The sequence below is a fragment of the Chrysemys picta genome, chromosome 2, assembly GCF_011386835.1.
Source record: "Chrysemys picta bellii isolate R12L10 chromosome 2, ASM1138683v2, whole genome shotgun sequence".
NCBI classification, from domain to species: Eukaryota; Metazoa; Chordata; order Testudines; family Emydidae; genus Chrysemys; species Chrysemys picta.
In genome coordinates, this window is record NC_088792.1 from 136,635,389 (window position 1) to 136,650,635 (window position 15,247).

At 44.4% G+C, this 15,247-nt stretch overlaps 1 protein-coding gene across 1 annotated transcript in view; it reads right to left on the minus strand.

Annotated features, from left to right (window-relative positions):
* The window catches only part of DNAH5 (dynein axonemal heavy chain 5), a 315,641-nt gene that overhangs the window by 208,061 nt on the left and 92,333 nt on the right, over nt 1-15,247 (minus strand). The window contains exons 4-7 of the mRNA XM_065584236.1: nt 8,031-8,194; nt 4,729-4,950; nt 3,819-3,956; nt 1,243-1,419 (exon numbers count right to left, since the gene is read on the minus strand). Of these exons, the coding sequence (XP_065440308.1) occupies nt 1,243-1,419; nt 3,819-3,956; nt 4,729-4,950; nt 8,031-8,194 (701 nt within the window). The remainder of the gene's footprint in view (nt 1-1,242; nt 1,420-3,818; nt 3,957-4,728; nt 4,951-8,030; nt 8,195-15,247) is intronic.

Sequence of the window (15,247 nt, forward strand, 5' to 3'; positions counted from 1 at the left end):
AGTTATCAGCAGAGGCAGATTAAGGTTTCCTGGTGCCCTGGGCCAGAGAAAGTGTGGGGGCCTTCCCCAGGCCTTCCCCCTGAAGTCCCTCCCCCACCCTGCCCCTTCTGCCTGTGGCCCCGCCCACAGCCCCACCCCTTTCTGTCCCTTCCCCCCTCAGTCTCACCCCATTCCACCACCCCGCACTGCACCTCCGCAACCCGTTTGTTCCTTTCTGTCTCCCCCCACTACAGCCCCAAGACTGGAGAAGCTCTGTCCCCACCCCACAGCCCTGGGGCCACAGTGGGGAGTGAGAGCTCCCGCAACCCTGAGGCTGCAGGAGGGAGCAAGAGCTCCTCCAGTCCCAGGGATGCAGCCGGGGTCCGGGTGTGGAGCTTCCCCCACCACCCTGTGCTTCGGCGGGAGCCCAGGGTCAGGGTGCAGTGGTTTCTCCCACCCGGCACATCTGTCAGGGACCGGGGTCAGGACACGGGCGCTTCCCCCTCCCCACCCCGACTTGTGCTTCTGCCAGGGCTCCAGGCTTCCACCACCCCACAGCGGATTTGTGCTGGGGGCAGGGCCCCCATTTTTATGGGAGCCCCCCAATTTGCCTGGGCTCAGGCCCCGTCAGCCCATTGGATAATCCACCACTGGCTATCAGGAACTGGGCTGAGAGGAAGCAAAGTGACACATGATAAAATGGATGTTTTGGATAGGTGGTAAAAGGAAGAGCATTTGGGAAGAGTGACACTTGAGGAGGCTCTCCTGCTTTAAATTTGTGCTTGGGAGTCCATGACTATTAAGCCAATTCCTCTACCTGATAGATTTCTGAAGCCATTAGCTATGTGCATCTTATTTAGATAAACAGAAATGCCATCAAGTGGAATGTAAGGAATTGTTTTGCTTGGCCACAAATATGGGGACTATCAATTTTATTTTCTTTAGCTACCTGCCTGTTCATTCTAATCTGTTTTATGTCATAACCAACTTTTCACTGAAAAAGCTTTTACTATTAAATACTGATTTGTGATACGCTCCGGAGATGCAGGCCAGTGCTTTATCACCTAATAATAAATATTAAATCAAATCTCAGTCTTTTCCTAAGTCCCAGTTTAGTGTGTTGAACTTCAAAAAATATAAGGGGCAATAAAAAGAGTATATAACATCAGGATTTTGTCCATTAAATATACTGTATATCCTGGGAAACTAATGCTGTATATAACCTATTTTCAGTCTTTAGTTCTGTCTTAAGTTAACAGAAACCTTCAGAAGTCTGGATTTAGCAGCAGCAAGTACTCCCAGCACCGCCTTCACATCTGGGCTCTTCAGTTGGTCCAAAAGGTAGTTGAATTTAGACAATCGTTTCTTCCAGTGATCCAGTTCTGCTCGTGGGCCCAGGTCATCAGCTTCTTTCCTCAGTTGATCATTTTCAGCCAGGACCTTGAATCACACAGCAATATATCAGTGACTGATACAGAAGTGCTGCTATTTATCTGAATGGATGGCAGCGATCTGAAGTCTCCTATTATTACTGACATTCACCCAGGGCCAGCTCCAGGGTTTTGGCCGCCCCAAGCAGCCAAAAAAAAAAAAAAAAGCCGCGATCGCGATCTGCGGCGGCAATTCGGCGGGAAGTCCTTCGCTCCGAGCAGGAGTGAGGGACCATCCGCTGAATTGCCGCCAAATAGCTGGACCCGCCACCCTTCTCCGGAGCAGCCGTCCCAAGCACCTGCTTGCCTGGCTGGTGCCTGGAGCCAGCCCTGCATTCACCTCCTGTTTGCAGTGTTGTTGTACATGCAGTTTTCTATGGTGGTCCCAGGATATTAGTGAGATAAGGTGGGTGAGGTCATATCTTTTATCGGACCAACTTCTGTCAGTGAAAGAACTGACAAAGAGCTCTCTGTGTAGCACAAGCACTTGTCTCTTTCACCAACAGAAGCTGGTCTGATAAAAAATATTACCTTACGCACATTGCCTCTCAATTATCCTCCTGTGACTAGTTAGGAGCTAGGCTCCTCCCCACCCCCCCTTCTTAAAAAGCCAAACTGACTCGATTTTGCTTAAGACTGTAAATTTGAGTAGACAATGGGTATTTCTTCAAAAAGCCAATGTAAAAAAATCAAATTAACATATTAAGACTTGGATAGCCAGCAACAGTGTAACCTTAAGTCTAGCTTAGGTCAGACATTTACCTTAACACACTGAGTTCATTACTTCCACTTTGTTTCATCACTGATTATGACAAAGCTTCTACAAAGAGCATAATATTCTGATAAATCAATGAGAGAGGTTTAATAACCAAGTGTATTTGGCACAGGATAGGTGAGGGAAGGAAGCTAATACCATTTCCACTCCTTTACAGCCCATGACTATGTTGTGAAGTGCGTTCGCCTCTATAGTCTTCATTGCAACTGCAGTACATCAAACTCCCAAAATGAAGTGATGCTATTAACAATATTAAATTGTTAGCTTACGTAAGTTAGTGCTTTTTAGTATTAACTCCCCACAGTCTATAATCGAGTCCCAAGAACAGCACCCTTAGACCTCTCTAATTTACATAGATTTTTACATCACTCACCACAGTGATATTTGAGTGCCTTAGGCTAAAATCTGCTTGTTGTACTAAGTATATAGTAGTGACAGCTTTAATGAGCATATTTTCCTTTTAGCAGTGTGTGTGCAGTACTAAAATGAGATTTTACAATCTTTTGGCAAAAGGAAAATACCCTGAAATGTTGCCAGCTGTCCTTACTGTGCACCTACATCAAGATCCTTGCATTTCCTTCCTCCCCCAGGAGATCATGGCTTTTTTTTTTTTTAATTAAGGCCGCCAGAAGTCAATGCTGATTTCTTTGTGATTTTGTATTTCATCATTTAGGAGGTCTGAGATGCAAGAATTAATTTCTAAGAACAGAAAATCAGTAAGACTTAACATAAGACACATTTTATTTCTCATGCTAAATAAAATTGCAATCTGCATATATGTACATTACAGAGCCCTGTTTTCAATTGAGTTATATAATTTAACCCTAGACAATATACTTTGAGCTACAACACAAATTCACAGTTTGGGAATAAATGCAGTTTTTTTAAGTCAATTTGGTAGTTTGACTTGGTGCTTGTCTATACGAACACTTAGTTTGCAGCAAGCTGGGATGTAAAGCTTCCCCATACTATTATGCCATGCACTAAGTGTCTGGTATGGCAGCAGGTTCATTACAGAGTTCCCTAGGGCATTTTTGATCTATCCAGCTTTGAAACAGGAGTAGGCCAGTGTGCACTATTGAAATTTTAGTGTGCAGAAGCAGAATCCCCCCCCCATAAACTAAGTGTTCATGTGGATACAAGCCCTTATCCAAGGACACAGAATATAGTAATTAATATTCAGCAGAATAAGCTTTTAAAAAACACGATACTACCAAAGGATAACAATACAAAATAATCAATCTGTAGTTCATAAAGGATTCGCTCATTATGTTTGTGCCAAAAACAGATACAATAGATGTATATGTATCATAGGGCTATTTTGGAGTGGAGAAGTTGAACAAGTGCTGTGCTTTACAAATAAGCTCAATCCTTTAAGGACAGCAAGGAAGCTTATCTCTGAGCATGATAGCTAGCATATACTGTATGCATTTATTTACCAGTTTCAGACGGGCTGGAGCTCTGTATAGTATACTGAGTAGAGAATTAAGTACATATGTGGCCACATTAGTAAATACTACTTCTTTCTACCAGTTCTGGGCTTAATGCCACTTGTGTAAACAGGACTAATCCAAGTTTCACTGATATTTGTGTCAGAACAGTTGGCAATGTTTCAGGTCTGTGCAGCGCATCACCTGTTCAATTTGTTTGATCCATACTTTCATGCAGGCCTCTATTCTTTCTAGAGCTTCTGTGCTGTTAGCAACAGCCAGATAGTCTGAAGGTCCCTTTAGAGTTTTCAAGTCATATGTGTCACACTTTTTCAGATTCACCTAAAAGAGGAAGAATTAAAAATTCAATAGAGACAGTGAGGACAGATACCTCAGGAGTTACCATTCCGTTTGAAAAATTATTGCTTTGCCCTCTTGAAGAGAAGTCTGCTTTACATACCCACAGTTACTTTGAAGTTACGCCATTGGCCCTCCTGACACCCTAAACCAACAGGCCAAATTTCAGTAAGTTAATGTTAACAATCTGCATGTCACGACTGGAATGTGGGCGTTCAGACCTAGTGGTCAGAGCAGGAGTTGGGCCAGGTCAGGTACTGGAAGGCCAGAGTCCAAGACAGGCCAGTGGCCAAACCAAGAGTCAGGTGTCAGGAGAAAGGCAAAGTTGGAAACCAGAGTCTGGGGTCTCTAACACACTGTGTCTGAAGCAGGGACAGCAAGCAGTTTGTGTTGTTGCTCAGACAACTCCCTGTCATGGCTTAAATACTGGTGCCAGCAAATCAGTGGGCTGGGAGAAGCTGCCACTCAGGTCCTGCTGGGTGGTATTTCCTGCTGAGTCCAGCCTCTCAGGGCCCTTTCTCAGGAGCCCAGCCTGTGGTGATATGCAGGCATCAGCAGCCCAGAACCCCCATAGTCCCAGATTCTAGCCCTGCAAGTTCTTACACTGCAGTACATGATGATGCCTTTTGGTCTGCAGTTTAGAAAACACCCTTGAAAGGAATTCTGGTGTGGCCAGCAATGCAAAAAGCACCAGGCCACTTTCTGCAACAACAGCAATGTTAGGTTCATTTTATAGCATACATGCTGACAATCTTACCTTTTCCATCAGACTCTGCTGAGATCCTGACAAGACACTAACAAATCCCTCAAGGGAGCCAAGGAAGTCCTGCCGAATATTAGCTGCTTGCTGAGGACTACCAATCTCACCCCAACCTTGGTTCATAGTCTTGATGACCGGAATGAAGATTTCTGACAGCAAATGCTGCACACTTTTTAGTAAGCCGCCCTGAGCAGTATCCAGCATATTGAAATTCACTTCCTGAAAGAAGGGGATATGATGCATATCAAACTGGAAAATAAAGTTGGTTAAGATATATGTGTGTGATTATATAGGCTGGTCACATTATAGGTGCTTGGAGAATTAGAATTTCAACTCCTATTCTTTAGCAAAGGCTGCAAGAATCCTAGTCCTGAACAGACTGGCCCCTCTCAGGATTGTGGCTCAGTTGAACTGGCTAGCAATGAGCATTTCCCTGTTCCAATTTATTTACATGGAGGCAGGCAACTCCTACCCTCAAAGAAGGGGGAACCGAACGTCCTGATGAGGCGGCCCAAAATTTTTTTGGAGGCATTCATCCAGTATTCCACAAAGACCTAGGTAAACCAGAGAGGTCACCATTGTACACCTGGACTCACTTATTTCAGTATTAAACCAAAATAGGTTTTGAGGTTTCAGAATAAAATAGTTTTGTCAACAACATATACACTGAATTTGCCACTGACAAGGAGCTCGGAGGAAAATTTTCAGACTCCTGGCATGAAAAGTTCAAAAGAAACCTTGTTCCCTTGAGTTGAGATCAATGTCAAATGCCAACTGAGGTACTATTTTAATTGGGGTAAATTTACAGTGTCCTCAGCAATGGTATGTGGTCATTTTAATCACAATTTCTATATTTAGTTAAACACTTGAGTAAAATATGTGTGTAGCATATCACTACCTAACGCAGAGTCAGGTAGATTAAAGCAGGCATTCCATAGGAGACTAACCACAAATACACTGCTGTTTATACAGGGAAATCCCAGAACCAACAACAAAATTAACAGTTGCTATGTTAACTTCAATGATGGAACGTAGGAAAAGTATCTTGAGAGGTCCTAAATCTGTCAGATTTTAACATCATAACCAATGCTTTTAATTACTCTAAATGTAGGTAGCCCATCATATGTTCATCACCCATCTCAAATAAGAGTGAGGTTTAAATTTTTTAAAGTACCTAAACCCATCTTCCAAAGCACCTAAGTGACTTAGGAGCTTAAATCCTATTTCAAGTTAATGGAACTTAGGTGTTTTTGATTAATTTATGTAGATTTGTCTTTTCTTCACCAAATGAAGCCAATGAATGTTTTTCAAAGGGTAACCCAAAGTAACGCTTTTACAGTGAACTAGCCTGGAGAAGAGCAAGGCAAGGTTGACTGTGACAAGGACTTATGCAGAGCTCCCTGAGTTACTACCACTATCTCGGAATGTAAAACTAGCAAACATCTGATTATGACCCCTAGATTAGGAATTATATGGGGAAATGGTAGACATATGCCCCTACTTAAGGATGGAAACCAAATCCCTGACCACACCTCCTGGTACTATACTTCCATTCTGAAGATTCCATACCTTTGCCAGTTTATATACCAAATACACGTTCAGCGACTGCTTCATCTATAACTGGAATACAGCAACATCTTCAGGGCTGTGACTACTGTGTATCAGAGTACAACCATTTAAGGCATTTAGCCCGTAGAACTACAGGGTCAAGGATTGAAATACCAGAGCCAAAATATTTGATAAAATTTGCCTCTCCTTGCCTATTAGCATCACTTCCATATTTTTTCAAAGCAAACTTCAACCATCCTGTATCAGTCACCTTGTTACTTCCTGGTTCATTGGAAGACATCCCAAGAAGCATTGTTCAGTGACACCAAAAATATTAACAGCATGGGTTGTAATCAAACTGCTGATATTGATATCAGGCAGTGATGCATTTGGGTACCTTCAGTCAATCCGGAAACTACAGTTAATTTGCCTGTGACGTTTTATGAAAGTCTAGTCACAAATTTTGTAGTGACATCCCTGCATCTTTGTCAGTGAGTTTCTAGTTCTGTCTCAATGATTTATGCTTTGCAGCTCACTCTTAAGAGTAAAACATACTGTATGTCTACCACTATTTAAGCATAAAGGGATACATTAAGAAATTCTTTACCATACACCATGCTCTTTTGCTCTATTTTTGATTGTGGCTACTTTCTTGCATGCACTATTAAATAGATAAGAAAAATCTTTAAAGGGTTAAGCACTACATGCAATTCAAGGGATTGCATTAATACAGGATCTTTTAAGATGGACTAAAAATATTTATGCTGAAAGGATTAACAAGTAAATATATTTAACTGAACAGTAAAACACTACATTACAAATCATTAAAAGCAAAAAAGATTTTAATGACATATCAGATCTCAATTCATCATATCCTCATGAATGACAGATCAGTGTTTTATGCTACTTACAAATATTTACATATCTTAAAAGACTTCAGTATAGGACCTCTGGTTGAAAAGCACTTTTAATAGTTTACTAGTTACTTTAATAGTTTTCTACAACACCACCAACTCTGTTCCCTGTTTAGATTCTGACACGCTAGATTGCTAACATAATCTCTGGTATCAGAGACCCAAGCTATCAAGAGTCTTCATGTTTTGATATGCATTCCTAATTGTCAGAGGATCATGAGATGAACTGTGTCCATTTTGGTCACCTCATATTATGCCAGAGTTAAATATTTCATCGGGTACGCTTTTATATTTGAGTACATATATTTTGATTTTCATGTGTTCTTTGTGCAAAACTTGATTCGATCATACAGACAAGCATGAGATAATTTTCACTGCTAGTCCGCAAGACTAATGTGTGGAACAGCTGGCTGTAAAAACAAAAAGTGACACCTATATAAAGTTCAAGCTTCAGCATCACAGTGCCACCGTTTGGCACAATCTATGGTGTGGTCAATAAATCATCACTGGAGATGCTGCTGTTTGTTTTCTTAGACCCTGACACAAATTTTCCCTTTTTGCTCCCCACTATTCAAATCGTGCGTTGACTATAACAATGCGCTTGAAGTTGGTGCCACTGACTGCTACCAGCACAATTGTTTGTGACAGACAAACTATGCCACGTTTCCTCAGTTACACTCTTCCTTCAGTGGAAAACGCAACAATATTCCCTTTTTGGAGCTCTGCTCAGTTAATTGTACCAAGAGGTCTCAAATTACAAGCTGCTATGATGCACCATAAAAATTGAATTAAATTTAAATTTCTTATACTAACATCCAACATTAACCTTTGTCTTACCTGATGGATATTCTCTGCAGTGATGGTTTTGGAAGGACTAGATCTAATGAAGAATACACATACACCAGTTAGGGCAACATCTATTCCCTCTGTCACAAACACTTTAGGTTTCTTGCTCCTTGCCGAGTGAGGATTGGGTCCTGTGCCTGGTAGGCCAAAATGTCCTATAATTTATATGGAAAAAAAAAGAGAGTTAGTTGGGGGGAGGGATAGCTCAGTGGTTTGAGCATTGGCCTGCAAAACCCAGTGTTGTGAGTTTGATCCTTGAGGGGGGCCATTTAGGTATCTGGGGCAAAAATCTGTCTGGGGATTGGTCCCCTTTAAGCAGGGGGTTGGACTAGATGAGGTTCCTTCCAACCATGATATTCTATGAATAGCTATGGTAAGATATTTTTTCTAAAGGAAGGAAAGCACTAGCTCAACTTTTCCATACCTAGTACAGGAGCTGCTCCTAAACTGAACTGGGGACAAAAGTTTGTGAAGGGGAGACTGGGGTCTACACCTGATTTAAAAAAAAAAAAGTTGTGTAAACTTTCACTAAAAATGGAAAAAATATATTTGGAGTTTTAAGTCAACATGGAAAAAATGCCTCAAATTCAACATGAAAATTTTCATTTGGGTATAGTTTTTGAAAAGTTCAGTTTTGGTTTTCAGGGGACAGACAGATGGAGATGGACACACACATTTTCCTGTGAAGGGCACCATAAAGTAAAGAGGAAAACAGAGGGTGCTTTCCCACCATCCCAAAGAAAAACAGATCAAAATTGTTTGGTTCAAAACAAATATTTTGGTTTTGAAATGAGCAAAAAGGTGAAATATGGATATTTGTTATCTTTAAAAAATAGTTTTCATTGAAAAGGGAGAAAGAACTGTGGCCAACTTTATTAAGTTATACTGTTATGTTTTAAGGCATGAGGGACAATACCGCGACTAGGAAGAGAAGAGCAAAGTTATCAAGTGCTGAGAAACTCAGCTCTGCCTATGGTATCCATTAGGGACATCTATATGTCCAACTATCTATCCAGTAGTAGCAATAGTAGAGATTGAGGGTATGTCTACACTACGAAATTAGGTCGAATTAATAGAAGCCGGTTTTATAGAAATCAGTTGTATACAGCCGATTGTGTGTGTCCCCACATAAAATGCTCTAAGTGCTCTAGTCGGCGGACCGCGTCCACAGTACCAAGGCTAGCGTCGACTTCCGGAGCATTGCACTATGGGTAGCTATCCCACAGTTCCTGCAGTCTCCGCCGCCTATTGGAATTCTGGGTTGAGATCCCAATGCCCGAATGATGCAAAACAGTGTCGCGGGAGGTTCTGGGTACATGTCGTCAGGCCCCTCCCCCTCCGTCAGAGCAACGGCGGACAATAGATTCGCACCTTTTTTACCTGCCCCTCCCCCTCCGTCAGAGCAACGGCAGACAATTGATTCATGCCTTTTTACCTGGGTTACCTGTGCAGACAACATACCACGGCAAGCATGAGCCCGCTCAGCTCAGCTCACCGTCACCATATGTCATCTGGGTGCCGGCAGACGTGGGACTGCATTGCTACACAGCAGCAGCAGCTAACTGCCTTTTGGCGGTAGACGGTGCAGCATGACTGGTAGCCTTCATCGGCGATCTGGGTGCTGGCAGCTGTGGGGCTGGCAGCTGTAGGGCTGCATTGCACCAGCCCCTTGCCTTTTGCCTTTTGGCAGTAGATGGTGTATTACGACTGGTAACCGTCCTATTACAAGTTGGATCATCGCACATTAGCAGAGTCTTCCCTGAGCAGCAGATTGTGCAATAGGCCTGAAGGCCATCGTCATCATACAGGAAAAATGTGGCTATCAGTCTTAGTACACTAACTGCCAAGCGCCCAGTATTTGCTGCCAAGCACCCAGAAAGATGCCGAGGGCTATCAGTCACGCTGCACCGTCGTCTTAAGATGTAAAAAATAGATTTGCTCTGTATTCATTTGCTTCCCCCCCCTCCGTCAAATCAACGGCCTGCTAAACCCAGGGTTTTGAGTTCAATCTTTGGGGGGGGCATTCTGTGTGACAGTTGTTTGTGTTTCTCCCTGATGCACAACAACCTTTGTTGATTTTAATTCCCTGTACCTGTATGCCATGTCGTCACTCGCCCCTCCCTCCCTCCCTCCCTCCCTCCCTCCCCTGGTCCGTCAGATACTAGTTTTGTGCCTTTTTTCAGACCAGACGCCATAGCTAGCACTGGGATCATGGAGCCCGCTCAGATCACCGCGGCAATTATGAGCACTATGAACAGCACGCGCATTGTACTGGGGTATATGCAGAGCCAGAACATGCCAAAGCAAAACCAGGACCAGCCGAGGAGGCGATTGCAGCGCGGCGATGAGAGTGATGAGGAAATTGACATGGACATAGACCTCTCACAAGGCACAGGTCCCAGCAATGTGGAAATCATGGTGTTACTGGAGCAGGTTCATGCCGTGGAACGCCGATTCTGGGCCCGGGAAAAAAGCACAGACTGGTGGGACCGCATCGTGCTGCAGGTGTGGGATGATTCCCAGTGGCTGCGAAACTTTCGCATGTGTAAGGGCACTTTCATGGAACTTTGTGACTTGCTTTCCCCTGCCCTGAAGCACCAGAATACCAGGATGAGAGCAGCCCTCACAGTTGAGAAGCGAGTGGCGATAGCCCTGTGGAAGCTTGCAACGCCAGACAGCTACCGGTCAGTCGGGAATCAATTTGGAGTGGGCAAATCTACTGTGGGGGCTGCTGTGATCCAAGTTGCCAGGGCAATGAAAAACCTGGTGATATCAAGGGTAGTGACTCTGGGAAACGTGCAGGCCATAGTGGATGGCTTTGCTGCAATGGGATTCCCAAACTGTGGTGGGGCCATAGACGGAACCCATATCCCTATCTTGGCACCGGAGCACCAAGCCACCGAGTACATAAACCGCAAGGGGTACTTTTCAATGCTGCTGCAAGCCCTGGTGGATCACAAGGGACGTTTCACCAACATCAACGTGGGATGGCCGGGAAAGGTACATGATGCTCGCGTCTTCAGGCACTCTGCTCTGTTTCGAAAGCTGGAGGAAGGGACTTTCTTCCCAGACCAGAAAATAACCGTTGGGGATGTTGAAATGCCTATCGTGATCCTTGGGGACCCAGCCTACCCCTTAATGCCATGGCTCATGAAGCCGTACACAGGCAGCCTGGACAGGAGTCAGGACCTGTTCAACTACAGGCTAAGCAAGTGCCGAATGGTGGTGGAATGTGCATTGGACGTTTAAAAGCACGCTGGCGCAGCTTACTGACTCGCTCAGACCTCAGCGAAAAGAATATCCCCATTGTTATTGCTGCTTGCTGTGCGCGCCACAATATCTGTGAGAGTAAGGGGGAGACATTTATGGCGGGGTGGGAGGTTGAGGCAAATCGCCTGGCCGCTGATTACACGCAGCCAGACACCAGGGTGGTTAGAGGAGCACAGCATAGCGCGGTGCGCATCAGAGAAGCTTTGAAAACGAGTTTTGTGACTGGCCAGGCTACGGTGTGAAACTTCTGTTTGTTTCTCCTTGATGAACCCTCCGCCCCCCCACCCCGGTTCACTCTACTTCCCTGTAAGCCAACCACCCCACCCTCCCCTTCCCTCTTCGAGCACCGCTTGCAGAGGCAATAAAGTCATTGTTACTTCACATACATGCATTCTTTATTAATTCATCACACAACTAGGGGGATAATTGCAAAGGTAGCCCGGGATGGGTGGGGGAGGAGGGAAGGAAAAGGACACACTGCAGTTTAAAACTTTAACTCTTATTGAAGGCCAGCCTTCTGATGCTCGGGCAATCATCTGGGGTGGAGGCCCCCCCACCGTGTTCTTGGGCGTCTGGGTGAGGAGGCTATGGAACTTGGAGAGGAGGGCTGTTGGTTACACAGGGGCTGTAGCGGCGGTCTCTGCTCCTGCTGCCTTTCCTGCAGCTCAACCATACGCTGGAGCATATCAGTTTGATGCTCCAGCAGCCGGAGCATCGACTCTTGCCTTCTGTCTACAAGCTGACGCCACCTATCATCTTCAGCCCGCAACTTGCTCTGTTCATCCCGCGATTCAGCAGGCCACTTCTCCTCTCGTTCATATTGTGCTTTTCTGTAATCAGTCATTGACTGCCTCCACGCATTCTGCTGTGCTCTGTCAGCGTGGGAGGACATCTGGAGCTCCGAGAACATATCATCCCGAGTCTGCCATTTTCTCCTTCTAATCTTCACTAGCCTCTGTGAAGGAGAAACATTTGCAGCTGATGGAGGAGAAGGGAGAGGTGGTTAAAAAAGACACATTTTAGAGAACAATGGGTACACTCTTTCACGTTAAATTTTGCTGTTCACATTACACAGCACATGTGCTTTCGTTACAAGGTCGCATTTTTCCTCTTATATTGAGGGCCTGCCGGTTTGGTATGAGAGATCACTCACGCAGTGCCAGGCCACAGATTTCAGCTTGCAGGCAGCCATGGTAAGACACAGTCTTCTGGCTTTTTTAACCTTCTTAACATGTGGGAATGGTTTCAAACAGTAGTGCTCTCATTTCCCATACCAAGCACCCGTTGGGTTGGCCATTTAAAATGGGTTTGCAATGTAAAAGGAGGGGCTGCGGTTTCAGGGTTAACATGCAGCACAAACCCAACTAACTCCCCTCCCCCACACACCCAATTCTCTGGGATGATCACTTCACCCCTCCCCCCCACTGCGTGGCTAACAGCGGGGAATATTTCTGTTCAGCAGAGCAGGAACGGGCACCTCTGAATGTCCCCTTAAGAAAATTGCCCCATTTCAACCAGGTGACCGTGAATGATATCACTGTCCTGAGGATAACAAAGAGCGATAAGGAATGGATGTTGTCTGCATGCCAGCGAACACCGGGACCATACGCTGCCATGCTTTGTTATGCAATGATTCCAGACTACGTGCTACTGGCCTGGCGTGGTAAAGTGTCCTACCATGGCAGACGGGATAAGGCAGCCCTCCCCAGAAACCTTTTGCAAAGGCTTTGGGAGTACATCCAGGAGAGTTTTCTGGAGATGTCCCTGGAGGATTGCCGCTCCATCCCCATACACGTTAACAGACTTTTCCAGTAGCTGTACTGGCCGCGATTGCCAGGGCAAATTAATCATTAATCATTAAACATGCTTGCTTTTAAACCATGTGTAATATTTACAAAGGTACACTCACCAGAGGTCCCCTGTGTGCCCTCAGGGTCTGGGAGCACGCCTTGGGTGAGTTCGGGGGTTACTGGTTCCAGGTCCAGGGTGATAAACATATCATGGCTGTTGGGGAAACCGGTTTCTCCGCTTCCTTGCGGCTGTGAGCTATCTACATTTTCTCCATCCTCATCTTCCTCGTACCCCGAACCCGCTTCCCTGTATGTTTCTCCAGAGAGGGAGTCATAGCACACGGTTGGGGTAGTGGTGGCTGCACCCCCTAGAATGGCACGCAGCTCCGCGTAGAAGTGGCATGTTTGCGGCTCTGCCCCGGACCTTCCGTTTGCTTCTCTGGCTTTGTGGTAGGCTTGCCGTAGCTCCTTAATTTTCACGTGGCACTGCTGTTATGGCCTCTGTCCTTCATGGCCTTGGAGACCTTTTCTAATATTTTGCCATTTCGTTTACTGCTTCGGAGTTCAGCCAGCAGTGATTCGTCTCCCCATATGGCGAGCAGATCCCGTACCTCCCGTTCTGTCCATGCTGGAGCACTTTTGCGATCCTGGGACTCCATCATGGTTACCTGTGCTGATAAGCTCTGCGTGGTCACCTGTGCTCTCCACGCTGAGCAAACAGGAAATGAAATTCAAACGTTCGCGGGGCTTTTCCTGTCTACCTGGCCAGTGCATCTGAGTTGAGAGTGCTGTCCAGAGCGGTCACAATGAAGCACTGTGGGATAGCTCCCGGAGGCCAATAACGTCGAATTCCGTCCACACTACCCCAATTCTGACCCCCTAAGGCCGATTTTATCGCTAATCCCCTCGTCGGAGGTGGAGTAAAGAAACCGGTTTAAAGGGCCCTTTAAGTCGAAAGAAAGGGCTTCGTTGTGTGAACGTGTCCAGGCTTAATTCGATTTAACGTGGCTAAAGTCGACCTAAACTCGTAGTGTAGACCAGGCCTGAGTCTCATTTGTTTATTTCTTATGCACATGAATAGTCACTAAGTAAACAGTAATATTGCTTGTACTGGCAAGGTTACCTCAGATTAAGGGATACATAATTGTGCCAGCAAAAGGCTAAAAAGAAGTTTGCAGAAAATTTTTTAGAGGTGATTAATCAGAGTTAAGAACAAGGAGAGATGGCCAGTGAGACCACCAAGGTGGCACAGCAACGAGTCAGAGTTAAGCAGAATATGGGGTAGTTAAGTTACCTTTCTTTGGGGGTAAAGACCTACACCATATAGTTACCCTTTGCAAGCAGTGAATGTGAGGAATTGTTTGAAAGATATCCCAATAAGATGGTGATTTGAGAGTGTTAATAATGAGCTAGAGCTTAAACAAGCATCTGAATAATAGGATCACACTTCCATCCTCAAGTTTGGCCAAGATCATAAAGCAACAACTTTGTGTTTATTAATGGAAACTAGAAGTACTGCTACTAAGTGATTGGGTTGGGAGAAGGAAAACTACATTTTTATAGTTTAACTTTAGGTTATAAATTAACTTCCTCTACCCCTTTTCCCAGTTCATTTGCAAAGTAAATGTCAAAAACCTAAGGGCCTCATTACAATACAAATTAAACCATGTAGTTAGGTTAGTAGGGTTTTTTTTTTTTTTTTTTTTTTTTTTTGCCCTCAAGATACTCAAAGCAAAACTTTTGTTTTGCCTTGTCACTCAAGAACTTAATGAACCTTTTTCAGCAATGTACCAACATCAGGTCAATAAGCCTGGGAAAAAGGAGGTCATTCATTCAATATGCATGAGTAATTTCTTTAATCTTCTGATGGTGTAATGTGATCATATTTGTGAGCCACAAGAAAAGAAAAAATAATTACTAAAGGTTAGTAAAGTTTTTATCTACTTGAGTAGATAAAAAATAATTTGTGAAGACACACGTGTGTATAAATATATTTGCGCATATGTCAAAGCCAAATGGTATACAGTTGCTTTCAGCCTACACTGAAAGTAGTTAATTTTACCTAATTATAATAGTGCCTCAAGACATGTTTAAGACAGAAAAGAGAACCTAACCTTTTAACCTTTCTCCCACTCCCTGAGTTGATTT